General features: G+C 39.0%; 1 protein-coding gene across 2 annotated transcripts in view; it reads right to left on the minus strand.

The window, feature by feature from the left end:
• ATP8B1 (ATPase phospholipid transporting 8B1) overlaps positions 1-23818 on the minus strand; it is a 135597-nt gene that overhangs the window by 40161 nt on the left and 71618 nt on the right. For both annotated transcript variants that reach the window (XM_037902581.2, XM_037902580.2), the window contains 15 exons: positions 19939-20037; positions 19792-19853; positions 19224-19296; positions 19040-19110; positions 16373-16455; positions 13895-14053; positions 13465-13553; positions 12464-12654; positions 11214-11422; positions 9235-9278; positions 8885-9041; positions 5870-6058; positions 4851-4963; positions 4005-4169; positions 2117-2228 (listed from right to left, as the gene is read on the minus strand). In XM_037902581.2, coding sequence (XP_037758509.1) covers positions 2117-2228; positions 4005-4169; positions 4851-4963; positions 5870-6058; positions 8885-9041; positions 9235-9278; positions 11214-11422; positions 12464-12654; positions 13465-13553; positions 13895-14053; positions 16373-16455; positions 19040-19110; positions 19224-19296; positions 19792-19853; positions 19939-20037 — 1816 coding nt within the window. The remainder of the gene's footprint in view (positions 1-2116; positions 2229-4004; positions 4170-4850; positions 4964-5869; positions 6059-8884; positions 9042-9234; positions 9279-11213; positions 11423-12463; positions 12655-13464; positions 13554-13894; positions 14054-16372; positions 16456-19039; positions 19111-19223; positions 19297-19791; positions 19854-19938; positions 20038-23818) is intronic.

Here is a 23818-nt window from a genome sequence, read left to right on the forward strand (position 1 = left end):
CCCTTGCCCCCCCCACCCCTGGGGCCACGGTGCTGCGCTGGGCGCTTCCAGTAGCAGCATTGGGCAAGGGTAGGCAGGAAGCCTGCCCTAGCGGCAGCCATGCTGCACCACCGGAGATCGCGATCGACTGGGAGATTCCTCTAGGATCGACCAGTCGATCATGATCGACTGGTTGGTGACCACTGCTTTAGTGGCTGCTCCAAGCTGGGGTGGAGCCATGCACTAGGACTTGAGAGCAGGGAGCCTGTGTCTCCTGTGCTCTCAGTGATGCCCCTGCTGGCACCAAGGCACCATAGCATAGGAAGCAGCCTAAGTTGAATGCAGAGGGGACAAAAGGTGGACCGAGGGAGAGAAAGGCAAAGATTGGAACAAGGAGACTGGTGAGACTGGGACTGCTTGTGGAGAGGGGGAGACACTGGGACTCTGACAGTGAGTTTAGAGACTGGGACTGGTAGGCAAGAAAAGTGGCACAAGACGCCTAAGGAGTGGAGACTGGGATGTCAAGGAGAATGGGAGTCGAACAAGGAGCCAGGAGTGGGGGGGGGAAAGAAAGCATAGGGACAGGTCAGAGGGGATGGGGCAAAGGATGCATCTCATTCCTCTCATCCACAAACAGGATAACTAGGCTTGACAGAATGTTTTTTTTTTTTAATTTTTTTTAAATAATTTCAATGGCTAACCTTGATTTTTATTTGTAAGCTTTTTTTAATTTTTATCTATTTAATTGTTCAGTTACGCAAAATCATGGTTTTTAAACATTTTATATTAGTTTTATAACCATTAAAACACAAACTGCCAACATCAATATGTCTAAATTTTAATATTAAATCACGTTCTAAATTCTCAAAAAGCGTTTTTCTTACTTTGCTTATCTGTAAATTTCGATCATCATCAATGGAAATATTTTTTCATTGGTTTGTATAATGCAACTGACATTTCCCGGTAAAAATCTGATCCTTCCAAGCTTAAGGAGAACCTACTATTATCCTCATTTACTCCATTATAACTCAAGTAGCAGGGGTCTATGTGCTGTGCAGTGGATCTAAACTTGGTTCCAACCTTAGTGATGACTCGGGTGAGTGTCAATATGATACTACATGATGGAATTTGGTTTTTTGTTTGCCTTTTTAATAATCTAGGATATTACACCCACCCACCCAAAACCACTCTTATGAACATCAACGTTCAAAATGAAGTAGTCAGAAGTTAGGAAATGCCCGTGTATCAGTCTCCTTGTGCGTATGCATTAGGATAGTCTCATAACATCATCACCTGCTACTGTGTCCACAGAACCTCTGAACTGAGGATGGACTTGCTCTGGGGATGAGTTAGGGTTATGTAGTTAAGGAAACTCATCTGAAGAACCCCTGCTTCATTGTTGCAGAAGTTTGGAAGGTGCGTAGTGAATGAGGCAGAGACTGCAGGAAGAGTAAGGATGGTTCCATGGTTAAAGCAGGTGAACCCTGGAGAACTGGATTCTATCCCTGCCTCTAGCACCAAGTTCCTGTGTGATGGTGGGCAAGTCACTTAAAGGTTTATTCTCTTTTGCAAACCACCTTTAAGAAGAAAGTTTCCTTTTTGTCCCAGCAACTTAAAAGACAAAATTCACTTGCATGAATCAGGCAGGTTTTATAACCATAGAAACAGGAGTTGTTAATGGAAATAGCTTCTGTTAAAGTCATGTCTGTCATCAACATTATTTTCCATTCAGTTACCCTTGTGATTGGGCAAGTTAATTGGTTGGTAGCCAATTGTCATACATTAAGTTTCTTATTTGGATATATAGCAAAGATTTTTCTCTAAAAATAATTCATAGGTTAAGGCCATAATGGTCATCATGTCTGATCTGCACAATACAGGCCATACAATCTCACCCAGTAAACTCAGCATTAAGCGGAACTTCCGTCTGAGCTATTACATATCTTTTAGAAATATATCCAGTCTTGATTTAAAGACTTCAAGTGACAAAGAATCCACCACATCCCTATGAAGTTGTTCCAGTGATTAGTTACCCTGTTAAGGATTTGAGTTTTATTTCTAGCATGAATATGTCTAGCTTCAGCTGCCAACCATAAGATCTCATGTTTCTGCTATCATTATAGTAATGTAAATATACCTTTTTTGTCACCAGTAAGCACCCAGATTTTAATGTCCGCCTTTGCAAGTTTGGAAATTGTTTCTGGAACACCGTCCTGTAGTTTGTCTTCAATAGCTGTAGCACCCAAGAGCTGGAAGTTATTGGAAACACAAGCATTTAATAAGAGAAAAATCCAGAGAGAAAATAGGTTTAGTTTGTAGTATAAAATGAAGCTACTTAGATAAGGAAGAATATATTGTTGTCTCTTGTCTTATACTTAGATTGTAGGCTCATTGGGGCAAGAACCATCTTTTTGTTGTCTGTTTGTACAGCACCTAGCACAATGGGGTCCTGGTCCATGACTGGGGCTCCTAGGTACTATGATAATAATAAAACACCACCATTACAGAACTAGTTGACTTTGATAGTTGTTATTATGTAGGACACCACAGGAAACATTTTCATCTGTGTATTGTATTCCTTCGCAGTTACAGATAGGATTTGTTTACAATAGTTACAACCATATAATAAATTCTCCACTTCAGATACTGAATTTTACGTTTTAAAGACATGTTTCCCACTATGTTTAAATAATGTTTTACTGAACTCACAAAGTAAAAGAGGGAATGTCAAGAGCCTAAGGTAACAGAAGTGCTTTTAAGAGGGACAGTGAACACCATGAAGTCTTGCACTATCCAATACCACTAACAAGGTGGTAAAGGTAGCAGATAAGGAGTGATTAACAGGTGGTTGATATTACTAAATAGAGCATAATAGGTGGTATGGACTAAAACAAACTGCCAGCATGAAGTTTACTCAGTAAGTGGATCCCGTTTATAGTCATAATTGTGCCGTTTGTTTGCAGCAAAGAGTTCCAAAGAGGCTTCATCCGAGACTTCTCAAATCCAGAAAAATTTACTGTAAAAGATTCCCACAACAATACTGTTGCAAACTGGGCTGCATGACTGAGATGGTATTCCAACACTCTGATCTATAGTCAATTTTCAGAAAAGCAATTCAACACATATTGCAGGCTCAAATGGGAAATCAGCAGTTAACAGTATGATTATCCTGGAATTCACAGTTGACGAAATCATTTTAACAATAAACTTTTCCTCAGTATACTTCAGATGGCAAATTTCTACTCTCTAATTACCCCAGAGAAACTCTTGTAAAGTCAATAGCATTTGCCAATGCAATAGAGCCTGATTTGGCCCAGGGTATTGGGTATTTCTTTAAAAAAAAAAAAAAAAAAACTTCACAAAGACTGTGATGAGAACTTTTGTTTTTTTAAATGCTATTTGCAATTTATACTCTTGCTTCTCATGAATTGGTCTGGAATATACCCAATTAGAGTTATCTGAGTGACGTATCTTGATCAGACTGATTGGTTCGTCTAGTCTCACCCCCTGTGTCAGGCACATTAAGCAATACTCAATCCTTCAAATGAAGGCAAATTACCCCATAGCATACTAACCAGTTGCATCACACAGAGTGGAGGTAAATTTAACACTAGAAGTATTTCAGAGCTTTAAGGATGAAATAACCTTTGAACAGCTATAGCAAGGTTCCCCTTTTGCAAATTATTTGTCATGTAGTTACCGACATAGCAGATAGCTGTTTATCTCCCAAATTTTAAAACCTGAACTTTTTTTAATACAACTTATTTCTGAGCTAGTGCTACAGAGATACTAGCCGCCTTTTTGGAATGGAGGAAAAACGTCCAGTGAAAGCTAAACCAAAGAAATCCATCTTCCTTCATTCCCTGAAGCTCTCTAGAAGAGAGTTTTGGTAGTCTCACAAAATCTTAATTAAAACTGTACTCACAAATGTGCTAATCAAAAAGGGCTATTCAGTTTCCACAATGTTCTGCTACTAATTGGACAAGAATAAAAACACATTTATAATTTAAAATATTACAACTTACAATAAGGTTTTTTTCTATTTCTTCATATACATTATCCAGGGCTTCATCACGGTTACTTGCAGCTACACTAGCTTCCATGAACTTTTTATTCCATGTTTCATATTCATCATGACTAATGTCCTTGTAGCAGAGGCATAATGTCCTCAAGGTCTCATTTGCAAAAATCTGTGGAAAAAGAAGAGAAATAAGCTGCATAGATTTTAATATTGGCTTAAAATTGAAGTTGAGAAGACATACTCTGACTAGTCAATCTGAAAGAACTCAGTCACTGGTTGCTACTGTACTCAGACTGTATGGTGAAAGTTGGACATTGCAGAATATCCAAAGAAGAGCTGCAGCCTGAAAGAATTCTAATCCTTCACTTCTGGTGTTAAACAGAAGATTCTATAATCATTTGGAAAAAATGTAAAACAATCAATCCAGTAATAGTACCTAGTGCAATTTATCAGTCAATCTAGGTAGGTCTAGAAAACATGCTGCAAAGTACAAGTAAAAAATAGAATGGAGCGGGAAAGTCCGAAGTGACATGAAAGTTTCTCAAATAATGAAAAGCTAATTTCCATACGTACAATGCAAACATTTAAGATACAATTCCATTAAAAAGAAAAAAAGGGGGGAAAAAGGGGGAGGAATCACGTTATGATTTCAAACATCAGAACATCTAGTAGCAGCAAGATAAGTTGTTTTGGCTGCTATTCAGCTTTTTCGAAAACTTTGATCTAATAGTACTATGGAGCTATATTTTTCAGAATTGTTTAGCAAAATAGAAATAAGTCAATTCAATGCAGTTGTAGGTAGCTTAGTTTTACCCATGTTAAAAATGAAATTTTAAAAAGCAAAACTTACATCTAGTGCTTCCTGTGTAATCTGTCTCTGACGATTCACGGGATGCAAACGTTCATAAATTACTGTATCAGCTCCTTTACAGTAAAGTCTAATGTTTCCACCTGGTTCTCTTACTAAATCAGAGAAGGGGAAAAAAAACAAACAAAAAAACCCAAAGAGCAGATGTAATAAAGGATAAATTACTGATCGGACTTTTGTGTCTGTCTCGCTATTATGTCATTAGGAAGATCTTTTTTAAAATTAGAGAACCTGAAATATTCCATCAGAGAAGGTTAAACAACAGGTCAACCAACACACAACTTCTTTAAACAGGAAGAGACATTCAAGGCTGGTATGCCTAGAGTTAGAACTACTAAATCAAGTTTCTCTCTTATACTGGTATAAGCTCTTTGATGTGGCTCAACAGCTTAATTTTAGTTCACAAACACATCATTTCCTCCTCCAGCCCTGCTGCTGTGAATGAACAAGGTATTGAAATTTGTAAGAACTGTGTTTTGAGAGCATTTTTTAAAAACATCAAAACACAATTTGCTCACAAGGACAGGAGAGAGAGAGACTACAGTGAAGATATGTTACAGTGTGCCTGCACTCGCAATAAACTAAACTAAACCTGAATTTGATATTGTCTGATAGCCCACTACTGAAATTGTTTTAGTGAATTTATACTTCATGTGCTATAGAAGAAACTAAGATCAAAACTAAAAAACTGTTCATTACTTTTAAGTGAGATAACACTTCAGCATGCAAACAAAACGGTTACTCCCCTCTTGTAACTGTTGTTCTTCAAGATATGTTGCTCATATCCATTCCAATTAGAGTAAGGTTAGAAAAGCCTTCTGTGTATTTCAGTTTCATTTAAAGCAATTTAGCAGCTGGGAATACAGATTAGCCACCACCATATAACCAGCCATTTTGCCAAAGACAACCATAACAGCACAGTGTTCTACCTCCATTCTACTGGTTTAGAGCGTTTTTCTTTAGGGGTCTCTAAAAATAAAGCTTTTTCGAGATCAGCTTACCAATAACAGACATTCGTTTTCTATCACTGTTGAAATCCAAGATAGCAAGAACATCATAAGTTCTTTCAATCCCCATCTCACTTATAGTAATGGTATTCTGTGTTCGTGAAAGAAAAACAAATCCAAAGTTTCTGGCTGCTGTTACCAAGGCTCCTTCATCTGGGGAGGCTGCTTGATAGTTGAGCTGACCTATATTAAAAGAGTGAATAGGGAAGAAAGCCATAGTGTATTTTAGTAACTGATGCCCTCGTCTAGTGTGCTGCATTTATAGAATCACAGAATCATAGACTTTAAGGTCAGAAGGGACCATTACGATGGTCTAGTCTGACCTCCTGCACAACGCAGGCCACAGAATCTCACCCATCCACTCCTGTAACAAACCCCTAACCTATGTCTGAGCTATTGAAGTCCTCAAATCGTGGTTTAAAGACTTCAAGGTGCAGAGAATCCCCCAGCAAGTGACCCTGCCCCATGCTGCAGAGGAAGGAGAAAAACCTCCAGGGCCTCTTCCAATCTGCCCTGGAGAAAAATTCCTTCCCGACCCCATGTATGGCGATCAGCTAAACCCTGAACATGTGGGCAAGACTCACCAGCCAGACACCCAGGAAAGAATTCTCTGTAGTAACTCAGATCCCACTTTATCTAACATCACATCACAGGCCATTGGGCATATCTACCGCTAATAGTTGAAGATCAATTAATTGCCAAAATTAGGCTATCCCATCATATCATCCCTTCCATAAACTTATCAAGCTCAGTCTTGAAGCTTCCCTTGGAAGGCTGTTCCAGAACTTCACTCCTCTGATGGTTAGAAACCTTCATCTAATTTCAAGTCTAAGCTTCCTGATGGCCAGTTTATATCCATTTGTTCTTGTGTCCACTTTGGTACTGAGCTTACATAATTCTTCTCCCTCCATGGTATTTATCCCTCTGATATATTTAGAGAGAGCAATCATATCTCCTCTCAGGCTTCTTTTGGCTAGGCTAAACAAGCCAAGCTCTTTGAGTCTCCTTTCATAAGATAGGTTTTCCATTCCTCAGATCATCCTGGCAGCCCTTCTCTGTACCTGTTCCAGTTTGAATTCATCCTTCTTAAACATGGGAGACCAGAACTGCACACAATAGTCCAGATGAGGTTTCACCAGTGCCTTGAATAACGGTAATATTCTTGGATGAAGTATACCCCCAGTATAGTCCCATTAAGCTGTTCAAGTTTGGCTTCTACCTCGGATGTGGTAATATCTACCTCCACATCCTCATTTCCATTTGTCGTCCTTCCATTATCCCTAAGCCCCTCATAAGCCTCATAGACAGTTGGGACTTTAACACCCAATGCTTTGTAGCAATAAAGGGCCATATGGCGTGTTTAATATTCTACACTTTTGATTTCTCTGTATAACTCAAGACACATTTTTACTGTGGATTTAATTAAAAAAAAAAAAAAAAAAAAGAGTGACAGAATCTGGGAGCTCATTTAATTCCTGTCCTGGTCTCCTTTCAAATAGGCAAGTCATTGAACCTCTCCTTCCTCAGCTTCTCCATCAGCAAAATGGAGATAACATAACTTGGTTACATACAAGTGATTTTTATTTGTAGAATCTTAATTTCTCATTTATTTCATTGCAGCATTTTGGAAGATAAACAGCCTCAAGACAGAAAGCCGTGGTCACATTAACCATTGGAAAAAATTAACTTTAATTAGAGAAGACCAAGAAAAACAGGCACAAAGTTACAGTGAATAAAGTCATGGATTCCAAGGCCAGAAGGGACCATTGTGATCATCTAATCTGACCTCCTATATAACACAGGCCATAGAACTTCCCCAAATTAATTCCTACTGCAAAACTTTTAGAAAAACATTCAATCTTGATTTTAAAATTGCCAGTGATGGAGAAATCAAACATGATCTTTGGTAAACTGCTCTTATGGTTAATTGCTCTCATTTAAAAATTGATGTCTTATTACCAGTCTGAATGTGTATAGCTTCAGCTTCCAGTCATTGGATCATGTTAAAATTTTTTTTGCTAGACTGAAAAATCCATCATCAAATATTTGTTCCTCATGTCTCCACACAAGTATTTATAGACTGTAATAAAGTCACCCTTTAATCCTTCTCTTTGTTATGCTAAACAGATAGAGCTGCTTGAATCTCTCGCTCTATAAGTATGTTTGTTTACCTTTTAACCATTCTCCTGGCTCTTCTGTGAACCCTCTGCAATTTATCCACATCCTTCTTGATCTTAATCTAGTTGTTGAATTCATATAAGACCAGGACAACAGAGTGGCTGGAAAATTCAGCACTTTGTCCCCTCCTTTTGCATACAGAGTATGTTTGGACTCAGACTTTTATCCTTGCTTCCACAGTTTACCACTTCTCCCCACAGCCACCCATCTGCACCCTTAACCTTTATTCATTCTTCAGATTTTAAAGTTCAACACTCCTCTTTATTCAACTTAGTCCTCTAGGGCACTGTATATATTTGTGCATATATTAGAACCATTGTGACGGAAAAAGCACATTTACTGAAGGAGAAAAGCATCTATAGTTCCAATCATGCCAGCACATAAACAAATACTTAGCTGTTTATACACAGAGTTGTCCCACTGAAGATAAACTTCAAGTTTGTGAAATTACATATGTGTATGTAAAATCTGTGCTTATACCTGTGTGTTTATTTTACCCTTTATTTGGTATTTTGAAACTCTGTACACCAAATACAGGTTTCCATAAAGTGAAGTGTAATACTGCGAAAATACTAGTCCTCTGTATTTTGTATTTGTAAAACTTAGATTCAGAAAATGTTTATTGAAGCAGGTATTTAATATATATTTATGTCAAAATTGTGAGAATTCAAAAGTTAAATCTGAGACTTCTTGGCACATGTAGAGATGGGCATCTTTAGCACAAGCACTAGCCTAGAATTTATACAATAGCCAGGTGTTCTATCTCACTTGTGTGAATGATGTTAAAATTGAATCTACTATGTGTGCATTTTACACAAGCAGAATACTCACCATCAGAAGCATCCACCATTACCGTGTGGCAAATTGCAAGCAGAAAAAAGAATTGTCGAACTTCAGTCTCCTTTCCACTTCTAATTTGTTCTATCAGATAATGATCACAAAACGTGAGTTTCCCATCAGCATACATGTTCCAGCTAAAATCAACTTGCTGGATTAGGAAAAAATGAACAGAATTTGAGGTGAATGCAATTACTTCATGCCTACATAAAAGCCTCTCACTTTACCTGGGGGGCAAAAATCCCCTAAATTAGAAGATAAATGAAATCATAAACCTCAACACTCCTATCTCAAAGCCCCAACGTCTTCAACACATTCCTAGTGAAACAAGTCAACTCACTTACCTCTTCATGGTTTTGAAGTTGTCCAGACCCATCCCTGGATTCGCCTGTAATGGAAACAATATTGTTCTGAAATCTTAAAGGTGGGTATCTGACAATTTCAATGTCTATTTCTCAAAGTAGACAGAATACAAATTAAAGGGCATTTCAGTGTATCTGGGTTTTTATATTGGCACCCATCATTTTATAGTATATAGGGTGGAATTTTCAAAAGTGCTCTGTGTTGGCTTAACTCTGTTTCCACTGAAGTCAATGGTAAAACTACAAATAACTTTAAATGGGAGTACAGCTTCAAAAACACAGCCAGCATTAAAGCTTGTGGAAACCTGATTTTTTGTTACATAACAACATTTTTTTAAAAAGGAAATTTCCTGTGAATTAAAATCCCCAAAAAGCCCCCAAAACAAAACAAAATTAGTTTGGGTTGATTAAAACATTTTGTTCAAATTTTAACTTTTCATTTTAGAATATATAATAAATTAAACCAAAAGTAGTTTCAAAATGAAAGATCAAACATGCTGTTACAAAAAGGTAAAAAAAAAAAAAAAGGAACTTTTGACTTTATTGAAACATCTTTTCCCCAAAATTTGGTTCTAAATGAATTTGTGAAAGGCAATATATTTCAGTGAAACATATTGCTTTTGACAAATCAGCATTTTCTGACAGACAGAATTTTCCTTTGGCAAAATTTCCAATCATTTCTACTCAGCATTGACTTAAATACCAGCTATAAAAATTTTTTATGCTATGGCTCTTTTAAAAATGGCTAAAAAACAACAGCAACAGCAACCCTCAAGCCCCAATTCTGAATAACTTTAGAAGCAATCATTTAGTCAGGAAAGTTTAACCAAAACTGGCACAACTGCACCCTGCAGGTGAAGCAAGAAGTAAAACCAGCATATCCCATGGACCAGAGCTGGCCAGAGGATGACAATTGCATTTCATGACAACTTTTAAATATGTTTTTGTTCCTCACAGGAACCGAATCAGGCAGAGTTTTCATCTCAGATCACCCTGAATCAGGCAGAGTAGGATCTTGAATCTGGGTCTCCCACATCCCAGGCCACTGCCATAGCCACCAGGTTAAAGAGTCTCTCTCTCTTCTTCTCCCTTCTTGACGAAAAACTTAAATCAAAACAGATACATCGCCACGAAATATTTCAGCTTTGACAAAACTATCATTTTGTCAAAATATGCTACTAGCCAAAAGTGTTCCAACTAGCTCAACTAGACAGGCACAGACCACACTCATTGAGACTGGGAACCAGCATAATGGCGCGTCGTCCCTTTTTCTGCTCCCTCTGTAAAGCTCCTTCAGAAATTGTACTGCTCACCCCTCTGCCCACCAATTAGCTCCCCCGAAATGGAGAATTCTAGAGTCCAGAGTGGGTGAGTTAATGCTGATTGGATCATAATTAACATAGCCACAAAGTGTTCAGTGGGGTTAGTGGGCAAAGTACCCAATTCCCATAGCCATCTCCCCCCATCCCTGCCCTTCTGTCTACTACACGCAAGCTGGGAGTGTGGAGAGTGGAACAAGGGAGAAAATGTTTTGGAAGAGGCAATCTCATGTTCATCCCTCAGAACCAGCTGGATCTCTGTCCTTGTAGAAGCAAAAAGGTACCATACCCTTTATATTTTGGGGGTTGAGAATGTCAGAATTCTCACAGCGGAACACACTTGTGTCACTGAAGTGCATTAACAAATAAGTACTTAATAAGTGGGCATGCAACAGTTAAGATTGAAAAACAGTTGTCAGTAGAGAGGCGTAATAGTTAGCAATGACCCAGACTTGCAGGGATGGTGTCCCTAGCCTCTGTTTGCCAGAAGCTGGGAATGGGTGACAAGGGATGGATCACTTGATCATTACCTGTTGTGTTCATTCCCTCTGGGGCATCTGGCATTGGCCACTGTCGGAAGAAAGGATACTGGGCTAGGTGGACCTTTGGTCTGACCCAGTATGGCTGTTCTTGTGTTCTTACCATATGTTTGTCCATTTATGCAGCATTTTTTGAATGCCATGATGTTCTGTGTAAGCGTTCCTGTCTTATCCGAGAAGATGTAGTGGATTTGTCCAAGCTGTTCATTCAGAGTGGTGGTTCGGGCCTTAGCAGGTGTATCCTTCTCAGGGTAATACATTTGCAGATCCCAGTTTATAAAATAGCTTTGGCCCAAACGAATCACTTCAACACTAATTGAGTAAAACACAACAGCAAGATCATACCATTAACAGGTTGCTATACATTAAAATGCAAAGACATTATATAGATCTATCAAGTTCTGAATGAATTTTCAAGGACACCAATAGAGCAAATAAACCCATGTTATCAGATGTGTTAATATTTAGAAATTATATAAAGGAGCTAAAAGAAAAGGAGTACTTGTGGCACCTTAGAGACTAACAAATTTTAGTCTCTAAGGTGCCACAAGTACTCCTTTTCTTTTTGGGAATACAGACTAACACGGCTGCTACTCTGAAACCTGTCATAAAGGAGCTAGTTTATTTCCCAAAAACTCACCCAGGATACAAGCTACTCAAAACAATCAATTCAAAGTGCACAGCTCAGTTTAACAGCCCAGTACGAGTCAGATAAGAGACCCCAAATGGACCATGTCAAAGGTGATCCCATATTACCACCACTGGAGGAAAAAAAACTATATTCAGTCGTAAAATTTAAATACAAAGTAGACATCATCTTGGGGGCTAACTGAATACTAGACTGACAGACAAAACTCAAAGTACTTTTCAGTAAAACATGAAGTGTGAGCCAGTTCTCGGTCTTAAAAAAGCTGAACATAGAACGTATGAAAAAATTCAACACAGGGCCTAATCCTGTAAGCAGCTTCTTCCATACAGTTTGTTAATAGGACTGTACAGAATTAGCTACACACAGAAGTAAATTCTTTCAGGATCTGGCCTATCGCTCTAAGTTGTTTGAATATTGAAGAAGCGATTTGTTTATGTTTGAAATTTACCACCACACAATATTTAATTTATTAAAGAGGCCAAGCGTTTTTAACATTAATTTTGCATCTTTCAGTCAAGATTTGTACACCCTAGTGACACACAGTATGGCTCACCTTCCTTTGAAAATACCAATAAGAGGAAAAGAACAATCATCATCTTTTTGGGAACAGGGGGATTGGAGGAAACCTCATCAAATGGAAATACAGTTAATTTTACTCCAGACCCACCACATTTTCAACTTTGTTTTTAAAGAGATTTAGTTACCTCACATAGAGAGAAATGGGAACCATGGTGTTAAGAACAATGATGTAGCCCCAAAAATTAAGGAAGCCACGGTACGGAGGGCTGTAGTCTTCACCATCATAGAGGTACCAAGAAGTATTGCCAATCTGCTGCTCCCAATAAGTGTGTCCAATAGCAAGGCCAGCTGACAGGAGGATCAATACAACAAAGATCTAGAACATAAAGTGCCAAGAGTGTTCTTTGTAAATCAATGGCCTTATTTGCTAGGCTGGATTCCCAACCTTGACCTCTATGAAGATTCTCATGAGACATATTCTTAGTAGTTATTCAATAAAAGGAAAAACAGATCCACTACGGCAACCTTTCCCTTGAAAATTCAGTTTTAAAAAAAGGACATTTGTCAAGATATTAATAATTACAAAGACACTACGTCCTCACCTATGACAGATTTTTCCCAAAATTGACCTGTGTTTGAATTGAAGAAGTTTTTACGGTCTAATTTTCACATTTTACTATATGCAGATAGCTTGATTGTTGCACTTTAATTCAGTTTGGAAACAAAACTAGCAGCATCGAAGTGCCTGGGGGCCAATTTTTTTTGGTTTTAGTTCAAGTCTAACTTAGCCCGAGTTTATAACATTGCAGGTGAAATGTTTAAATTAATTTTAAAATAAAAATTGAGCAGTTTTTAAAAACAACAACATTCAATTAAAATTTGTTTACTCACTTTGTAATTGTTTTCCTTTATAATAAGGCCTCAACCTTACTTGCTGTTCCAGAAAGGCAGGTCTATCACTGACACAAAGCCCACTGACTTCATTGAGTGTATAACCACAAAGTGGGATCCACCCATGTGGAACTTGCAAGGTTAGTGCCTAAATTTGGGCCTGAACATACCTGATAGCATGTCACACTATGGATAATGATAACTGAAACTAGGCACAACAGGACAACATTCACAACTATATAGTATGAACTCCAAAAATATAATAGAGTAAAAAAACCCAATCAAAGTCTGTTACCGTGTAAACCATGTAGTTCATGAGAGAGTCAATTTTAGTCCTTTTAAATCTGGTCTTTCCGCTGTTTTTCATTATTTTTGTGTCTCCACCTAAAAAAGCCCAAACAAACAAAATTAATAAAAATAAAAAGACAGACATCAAGCGTGGATATCATTTCATAAAAAAGTGTACTAGATCTTGTAAGTTTGAGGACACAGGATCTGATCCTGTAGAGTGCCGAGTGCTGTCAAGTCAGGACTCTGATACAGGAAACAACTGGAATTGAAGATTTTGCACCTTTTAAACGTGGGGTGTTCAGGGATCTATCCTTCACACAAGAGCTTCAGTTGAAGTTAATGGAAGTGCCTATGCTGGACAGCTATGGGACACAGCTTTTACCCAGTGACCTTGCTGTACTTATTTCATATACTTCTATTTGTTATATAAATACCTGCAAATATGACCACTCCATGGCAGAAGTCTGTATTCCTGATTTTACAGCCACGCAACAAAATTTTATCAGCATCCAATGGATAAGTCCTGCTTCTCCAGAATAATGTTCCTGTAAACTTATCTAGTCGATTATTGGGTTCTTCGCATTCAATAAAACCTAATAAAAATATTAAAATTAAATAAATGTAATGATCAATACCAATTGATATGTTATGAAATACTATACAGGATTTTACTTTAGTCCTTTTACAGGAACAGCACTGGATTCTGTTACAAAAAGTACAGCGTTTAAAAGCAAAAGTTCTGAATGAAACATTTGTTTGAAAATTTGAGTGCAGATATTCAACACTATATTGCCAAAAATGTTGAATATGGTGAATCCATTGGTATTTTACTTTAAGTTCACCTGCAGACTACAAATACACAGTAGACAGCAGAACTATTTTCTTGCTACAAGTGGCATATTGTATTCAGCCCTCAGTTAAGCAGACTTTCAGCCAATATCTTTACTTTAGTATTTCCAGTGAAGGTGGTCAACATGGGAGAGGAATGTAGGTTTCTCTCTTACTGGATCGCTTACACTCCAGACTGAGGCTATTATTCAGTATTTGATGCTATTTTGCTTTTGAGACTTAAGTGGCAAGGACCCAACAAGAAAATTACATTGCCATGCTGGTAACACACATGTGGTAAAGATATTCTTCCAAATTTGAATCTTTTGGCCTTTTTCCCTTGTTTGCAAGCTACATGAACAATGTTGAGATCTCCGAAGGTTTTTTTGGTCACCTTTTGGCCAAAAGCTTTTAATTAGACATTGTAGCTTATTATAGAGTCAAGGTAGGTGAGGTAATAACTTTGATAGGATCAACTTCTGTTAGTGAGAGAAACAAGGGACAGGTCTACACTTAACACACTGCATCAGCACAGCTGCCACTGTAGCGCTTCAGTGAAGTTGCTCTACACCAACAGGAGAGAGCTCTCCTGTCAGCACAGTTAATTCACCTCCCTGAGAGGCTGTAGCTATGTTGATAGGAAAAGCTCTCTCGCTGACATAGCACTGTCTACACTGGGGGTTAGGTCGGTATAACTATGTCATTATGGGGTGTGGATTTTTTACACCCCTGAGTGACATAGTTATACTGATGTAAGTCTGTAGTGTAGACCAGACCAAGCTTTTGAGCCACACACAGCTCTTCTTCAGGTCTGGAAAAGGTACTCCCAGCATCACAGCAAAATGCAACTTGGAACAGATTGTTTAGCATAAGTAGTTAGCACATACTGTAAGTTGGCCCATCAAGAGGTTGGCATATTGGGGAGCCATCTTGGTACCCATCGCTGTTCCCATGGTTTGAGCAAAGTATTTGTTGTTGAATGTAAAATTGTTATGGGTGAGGATGGAAAGGATGAGTTTGGCAATGTGTTTGGGGTATATATCTTTTTGTCCTAGGTCTGCAGAAATGTTAATGGACCACTCTACCTTGAATGGTCCATTGCAATATGTGATGATTACTTATGCTAAACAAGCTGTTCCACGTTGCATTTTGCTGTGACAGTGGGAGTACCTTTCCCAGACCTGAAGAAGTGCTCTGTGTGGCTTGAAAGCTTGTCTCTCTCACCAATACAAGTTGGTCCAAAGACTGTGTTACCTCATTCACCTTGTCTCTCTAATATCTTGGGACCGACATGGCTACAACTACAATTCATGTATTTTAATTTATTGTCGGTTTTGTGGACTTTGTTACTTTTATTACTATTGTGTAAGTTATGATTGGTCACTTCATGTCATGTGGTATTTCTGCTTCCATCTGAAAATGGAATTCAGCTCGTCTTGAAATTTTGGATTCTGATATGTTTATGAACACAAAAATTTCTGTTTCTACAAATGTAAGTGAACAAAAAATATGACTGATTGAATATTGCAATCTGAACTTTATCCAGATTGTGAGAATTTTTAGCATTTTTTTATCCATATTTGCTGTAAATTTGTTTGAATTTTTTTTTCTTTGAAGTATAAAGTATAGGATTGCTAGAGAATTTTAGTAAAGAAATACAGTTCTATCTCAGGTCCCAACAGGAGGGAATGTGAAATTTTAAAAATAAAATGCACTTTGTGTTTGCACAGTTAAAATTATGTTTAATATTAAGAGGAATAGAAACTACTCTACAGGTTCCCAATATAAAACATTTGTTTTTTCACAGAAAACATAGGAATGGAAATGCTAGTTTAGGATCTCCTTTCTCTCCACTCATCAACATACCCCAGAATGTCCATGATACAAAATCTAGTCTTTCAGATTGTATTGCTGAGCAAAATACAATTTTCAGTCAAACCAGTTACTTGTACTGCACGCTGGCATAAAAATAGAACCACATACATATTACCAACAGCCCAGTCTGAGCTCTACATTTTGTTTAACTGTAAGTTATTCAAGCTACATTTGAGCAACTGTAATGAGAATAAAGTGTTTGCACAAACCATCAAATTCTGCCATTGCACTTTCTTCTTGGAGATATCTGTCTGTTATCTCAAGTGACATTTTGAACTTTAAGTTAGTTTCACTAAAAGGAAAAAAAAAAGGATGTTACTAAAATCTGGAAAAAGGAGGAAAATTTGAAGTAACACAAACACACACACATACATATGCAGCTATTATCTGTGCACACCCACTTTGAGAAAATGGTAAAATAGCACATTTGCAAACATTACATGAGTGCATTTGAAATTCCCACAAATTGCACAAGTAATTCTAACAAGAAAGCTTGCTCATTTCTGTCCATAATGGAAATACTGATTGACTTACGTTCACTGTAAATAAGGAAATGTGAGCCAAGAACCTCGCAGTGCCAACTGGCAAGGGGGCGCAGAGGGATTATAGGACTCTTCTGAGTCTGATATGTACTTTCTAGTTCACCAAAGAATGTCACTCGAGGTCTCAAATGAAAGCTGGTGTTGCTCTGGTCATAATAGCATTGTGAAATGTATGTACAGGTACTATGTAAGGAGTGAGTATATATACTCAAAATATATTCTTAAAGTCTGTATCAAGGTGCTGGTCATCAGCAAAGGTGAAAAATAGGTTTTCTGTCAGACATTAGATGTTTATCTGTAGGTTTATAAATAAATTGAGAATGGTCTTGTTCACAAAGGGTCTCCTATGATTATTCTGAATGGAATGCAAAGGAAGGATCATGAGGACTTCAGAAAGAAACTAACAGGAAGAGAAAAGCAGCAGGTAGGAGGAAACCCTATCTGGAGGTGTACATCAAAGGTTTGCTTGAGTGTATCTGGGGAACAGGGGAGTTCCCTGGGTACCGTTCACTGAGGAATTAAAAGGACAGTGATTTTGTTTCATGAAAGAGGGGTCTCAACCAGGCTTAGCTGAAAACACTGGGTGAGATAAACTTATTTGGACAAGAAAGTAAATTGTTAGTTAAGTTTAGTCTCTAGAAAGCACATTAAGATTTTTTTTATATGTACCCATTTGTTTCCAGTATTCTTACTCACTATCACTTCAATCTTTATTAAATAATAGATATATTCATTGGGAAAACAAGAATAAATGTAAGTGCTGTGGTTTGGAGCAAAGTGCTGGTCCCGAGTTGAATCTGACAAGCTAGTGTATACTGTTTCCTTGGAAATAGCAGGCCTGGTAATCCTGTGAGTGTTTAGTGGATAAGGGGCTGGGGATGCTGCAGGCAAAGCTCCGTGTATTCAGGGCTGGTGGGTGCCTGTCGTTACCCAGGTGGAAAAAGCAAGATCTGCTGCTGCCAGGGGCTGGTGGTTCCAGGGAGCTGATCCACGGCAGGCGCAGACAAAACTGCTTCATGATAAAGGCATGTAATGGTCACATGCCTCACAACCCTGGGTACCCCGGGGCAGCAACACAGTAAAAATAACCCAGTTATACACTACTTGTAGAAAAATAGACCCAAAGTGGGAAAGCTCTGGCAAGATCTTCAACTCTTATTTACATTTCTCAATGGAATAATTTAAAGACAGAACAAACACCTCAGAGTTCAAACAAGGAGAGTCTCAAATGGTGCAATATTCACTTCAGCCACAACGAACACCAGGATGTGCCTTGTTGCTTTGTGATTTCTCACCTCAGAGGCACTGTCAGCACAAAGTGCTGTTTCCAAATAAGTGGATTAGGTTACATCTGTGCATGTACTATTATGTCTTGATATTACAAAATAAAATTCAGAAAAATTGGTTTTAGTTTATTATAACCCTGTATTAATAGTATTTCATCACCAAAAGGAAAAAAGTGGAAAGGCACTGTGTAAAAAAAGCTTTTTACACATTGTTTCTTCCCCTACACCTCATTCATTTTACAAGGGTTCAAGAAATTATCTTTAGACTCATATTAAAAGCAGCAACCAGTGATTTGTAAATTTCCATTTTTAGAGGTTCCCTGAATGTCTCTTTTTCCAGTACATTTCACAAGATCAGTGCAGCTGTAATTTTCCACAGTGTTTGCCTATGGCTGCTCAGCTTTTAACTGCTGTTGTTGGGGGTCGGGTGGGGGATGGGATGGGACGTTAATACGATGCCAAATGGTAAAGTTAGTGGGATGGACATAAATGCTTAAAGCCACTGCTTTCCTGATGCAGTAGTTAAACTTGAGAAAGCTGTTGTAAATAAAGCAGAACCTAAAATTAAACAACTGACAAAATTAAGAGCTCTAGTGAAAAAGAGCAAAACACACTCTGACTGCAATGTCTTGTAATCCAAACGGACTCTATACATGATTTTATAGAGTTGTAATATAGGGAATAAACATGTGGCCCTCAAGATCAATAGAAGTTGTGTGGCTAAATCACTGCCAGATGAAAAAATTTACTCTAGCATATCGCACGAGAGATACATATTATACAGAGTCCAGGTCACCTGGACTTCATAAAAGCCATTCATTTTAGAGAGAGTACAAATTAAAATATTCATGAAACAACAACAACAAAACTCCCACAAATTAATTACTTTAAAATTTGCCAGGTCTAATCACCAGGGTACCCTTCCCCTGAAAGTAGTGAATTTAAAGAATTTCACTACTTTGGAATAATATCTCTGCAACACACACTTCTGCCCTTTCACCATTAAACCAAAAATGACATGTAAGAAATCCCGTAAAAAGAGCCTTACCCATCTAGTTCAGCTGTCTCTACATAACAAAGGCTGTTAGGTTCCGAGCTGGACAGCAGCAGAATATCAGCCTAGTCAAAACAATACAGTAAATAAATGAAAGCCAAACAACATTGCACCAGAGACAAACTCCATACAAATAAAGAATTTATTTAAAAAAAAAAAAATGTGGCCATTCACTTACAGGAACAAAGGCATTTTTCGTCAGACGAATGACATCTCCAACTTGAATATCTTTCCATTTTGCAGTTTTGAACCTAAGTGTCAAATATTTTTTAAGATTAGTAGGATTCATTTTGGATAGGATAGACATAAATTATACATCATCTTGAAGTGTATGGCATCTTCCCTAGCAGACTTCCACACTGTCAGAGTAGAAGAGCCTTATATCTCAGGAGAGGAACATTCCTTATTCAATCAGTTCCTGATGACTGAAATTCTTAAGAACTGCAATGCAGGCAAGCTTCATCATTTAACACACATGAATATTTCCACCTCTTTCCCCAAAACTCACGCTTGACACAGACTCAGTGCTGGGGTTTTTTTGTTTTTATGAGACTGTTCTTTCAAACTACAAGGGATTGGATGTAGACAATTAACTTTAATTGTTAATAGGAGTTACACATACAAGTGATAACAGTGGAGAACTGCAATCTAAATGTACAATATAATCTACAATTTAAAGTTCTGCAGAAGTAATCAGTAACTAGTAAAAACATTACTTTCAAAGTTAAAGCAAAACTTTACAATACCTTCCATCCCTCATAACATCACATGTCCGGTTATTAATTTCATTATCCATTCTATGGCGAGCCTTCAGGGGACAGGAAAAAGGAGTATGTTTACTCTTACATATTTAAATAATTTATCAATTTTAACATTAAGAAAACATTTCTTACGATGTCATCCACTAGGTCTTTGATTGCAGTTATCCCAAGCACCAAGAGCAAAGGCAGTAGCGTTGTATACCACGATAAAGTCGTTATCTGAGGAATTGTCTGTGAATGTGAACAAAGATCAGTGAACAACTTGGTGAGTCACTTTAGTGGCAAAAGGGTCCAACAGATCATCTAGTCTGACCTCCTGTACATCACAGGCCTCCAGCACCACCCAGCACCTACACACTAAACCCAACAACAGAAATTAGACCGAAGCATTACAGCTCACTGGAAACTACACTATTATGTGCCACAGGCAGAGAATATGAGGGACTGAGATGCACCCCTGCCTGTGGCCCCTGAAATGGCATGGAAATGATTATGTGAGTCAGATAATCCTGGCAAGTGACCTGCACCCACATGCTGCAGAGGAAGGAGAAGAGCACCCAAAGTCATGGCCAATCTGACCCAGGGAAGAATTCCTTCCCAACTCCACATATGGTTACCCGTTAGACTCTGAGCATGTGAGCAAGATCCACCAGCCAGCCAAGCACCTGAGAGAGAGAATGCTCGGAGCCATCTCAGAGCCCTGGCCCACTGCGCCCAGTGTCCCATCTCCAGCTTCAGACGAAGGAGACCAAAAAGCCTCAGAATACAATCTGGGGAAAGAGATCCCTTCCTGACCCCTGCAGGTGGCCAGCTGAAGCCCTGAAGCAAGAGCTTTTAGGAATATAAGACAAACCAGAAGTGAGCTCGAGGGATGTTGATTCCTTCCCTCTATATCACATGCAACCCTGTCATACAATGTGCCCAGATCTCTTAAAACCAATTAAGTTGTTTGCAACCACAACTCCTACTTGAAGGCTGTTCCAGAACATTATCCCATGTGATGGTTAGAAACCTTTTTCTAATTTCCATCCTGAATTGGTTCATGGCCAGTTTACACCCATTTGCTTTTGTGCCAACACCTTGCCCTTTAGTTTAAATAGTTCTTCACTCTCCCTGGTGTTTACCCCCCAATGTCTTTACAGAGCAATCATATACATTTTCTCACCCTTCTTTTTTTCCCTAGACTATACAAGCCAAGCTCTTCCAGTCTCATCTCATAAGAGAAGCTCTCAATTCCCCATGATCATCCAAATAGCTCTTCTTTGCCCGTTTCAGTTTAAATTAATCTTTCTTGAACATGAGAGACCAGAATTGTACACGGTGTTCCAAGTAAGGTCTTACCAGTGCCTTGTACAACAGAATTAATACTTTTCTATTTCTACTGGAAATGCCTCACCTAAAACATCCTAGGATTGTATGTGCCTTTTTCACAGCCACATCACACTGGTGGCTCATAGTCATCCTGTGACTGAACAACACACCTAGGTCTCTCTCCCACTTTGTCACTTCCAAATGATGAGTCTCCAGCTTGCAGCAGAAATACTTACTAGACCCTGCCCTTTGAACTATTGAATTTCATCCACTCCAGTCTTCAAGGTCATCCAGATCTTCCTAGATAATATTCTGATCCTCCTGTGTATTGGTGATGCCTCCCACCTCTGTATCAGCAAACTTCATTAGCACCCTCCTATTTTTTGTGACAAGGTCATTAACAAAAATATATCCTAAGATTGGTCCCAAGACAGATATCTGAGGAATTCCACTAGTAACCTTCCTCCAATCCGATAGTTCACCTTTCAGCACAACCTGTTACCTTCTCCTCTTTAGCCTGTTCCTTATCTACCTTACAACTCTTGTGCTAATCCCCATCTTCTCATATTTAACTAACGATTTCCCATGTGATACCATCCCATATGCTTTTACTGAAGTCCAAGGATATTAGAGCTACTGCACTTCCCTTATCTTAAAAGAAAAAGAGGGAGGAAAAAAGGAAAAGTTTTTTCTTCAGAAAAGATTATTCTGGAACGATCTACTTTTGGTAAACCCACATTGCATTACATCCCCTTTATTATTTACTTCTATGAATTTAATTATTTTTTCCTTCACAATTTGTTCTAAAGCCTTGCATACTACGGAGATCAGATTAACAGGTCTGTAATTGCCCTGATCACTTTCCCCCCCCATTTCTTAAATACAGGGATGATAGTAGCATTCTCCAGTCATATGGTACAACCCCCATAAAGGACAGATTTATTAAAAATTCTCAGAACTGGCAGTCTCATATGCCAGTTCTGGAAGAGGAAGTTACTTACCTATAACTCAAGTTCTTTAAGATGTGTGGTCCCTATCTGTATTCCACGGAGGGCTTATGCATGTGCACCATGCATCCAGAGATGGAGAATTTAAAAGTAGCATCCATGGCTCCGCACATGCTCCCTGACTCACTTCACAGCTTTGTCCAAGGCGATAAAGGGCGGGGTGGACCAACTGTGTCTCCAGTTCCTTCTCCACTGCAAATCAACAGATCTGCAGCAGAGGGGAAGGAGGGTGGGGAGCAGAATACAGATAGGGACCACACATCTCAAAGAACCTCCAGTTACAAGTAAGTAACCTCCTCCTCTTCTTCAAGTGATGATCCCTATTGTATTCCACTGAGGGTGACTACCGAGCAGTCCCTAAATTGGAGGAGGGTACAAGGATGCAGATGGGATAGATGAGTGGAGGACAGCTGCAACAGAGAAGGCATCCGTCACTGGGTCCTGCATTAAGGCATAATGCTCAGCAAAGGTGAGAACTGAACTCCACCTGGCCACTTTACAGATATACCGAAGCAATACGTCATGGAGGGAGGCCTGGGTTCTTGTTGAAGGGGCCCACACCCTAGAGGGTGGCTGGAGGCCAGATAGAAGAGTGTAATGCAGCTCAAAATCCACTTAGAGATTCGTTGTGTGAAGATTGCCTGCCCCTTAACTCTTTCAGCTATTGCAACAAACAGCTGGGGGATTTCCTGATCAGTTTCATCCTTTTCAGGTAGAAGGCCAATGCCCAGTGGACATCAGGGAGCGGAGTCGCTGTTCCTCTTCCAAGGCATGTAGCTTCATGAAGAAAACAAGTAAGTGAATGGATTGATTAACGTGAAATTGGGGGATGACCTTTGGCAAAAATTTGAGATGCAGACACAGGGATACTTTATCTTTATGGAAAGTCATGAAAGGAGGGCCCGGTATCATGGGACCAAATTCACCAACCCTCACTGATGTGACACTAACCAGGAAGGCACATTTCATGGAAAGGAGGGACATTGAACACTATCGCAGTAGTTCAAAGGGTAGTTTCATTAGCACAGATAGGACCAAGTTAAGATCCCATTGAGGAGCGATGAGTTGTACAGGTAGGAAGGTTCTAATGAGGCCCTTCCAAAAACCGAACAGTAAACAGGTAGGTAAAGATGGAAGGTCATTCCACAGCATGGGGAGGGAGTGCTAATTGCTGCTTGGTGGACTTTGAGGAAGCTGTGGGCGAGACCCAATGCCTTCAAGGACAGTAGGTAGTCAAGGAGGAGGGGAATCCCCCCTGCTTCTGGGAAAGTCCTTTGTATTCCATCCAGGAAGCAAAGCGTGTCCACTTGGCTCAGTAACCACGTTTCATGGAGTCCTTCCTGCTGCTAGAAAAGATGTTTTGCACGTCTGATGAACATGGCCACTCTAGAGAAAATGCCTATCCAAAGACCAGGCTTTGAGATGGAGCACCTTTGAATTTGAATTAGGATGGCTGATGCGGCCATTGTGCTGCATCAGGAGATCAGGGACAGCAGGGAGGAAAACTGGGGGATGGGCAGACATATGAAGGCTGGGAAAACAAAACTGTCTTGGCTAGTAAGAGGCCATCAGGATGACTGTCACTTTGTCCTGTCTGATCTTGTGAAGCATCTGTGATAAGAGCAGGAAAGGAGAGAAGGCATAATTGAATTGGTCTGATCAGGGGAGGAAGAGGGCATCGCCTGAAGAGTGAT

Source organism: Chelonia mydas, chromosome 5, assembly GCF_015237465.2.
Source record: "Chelonia mydas isolate rCheMyd1 chromosome 5, rCheMyd1.pri.v2, whole genome shotgun sequence".
NCBI classification, from domain to species: Eukaryota; Metazoa; Chordata; order Testudines; family Cheloniidae; genus Chelonia; species Chelonia mydas.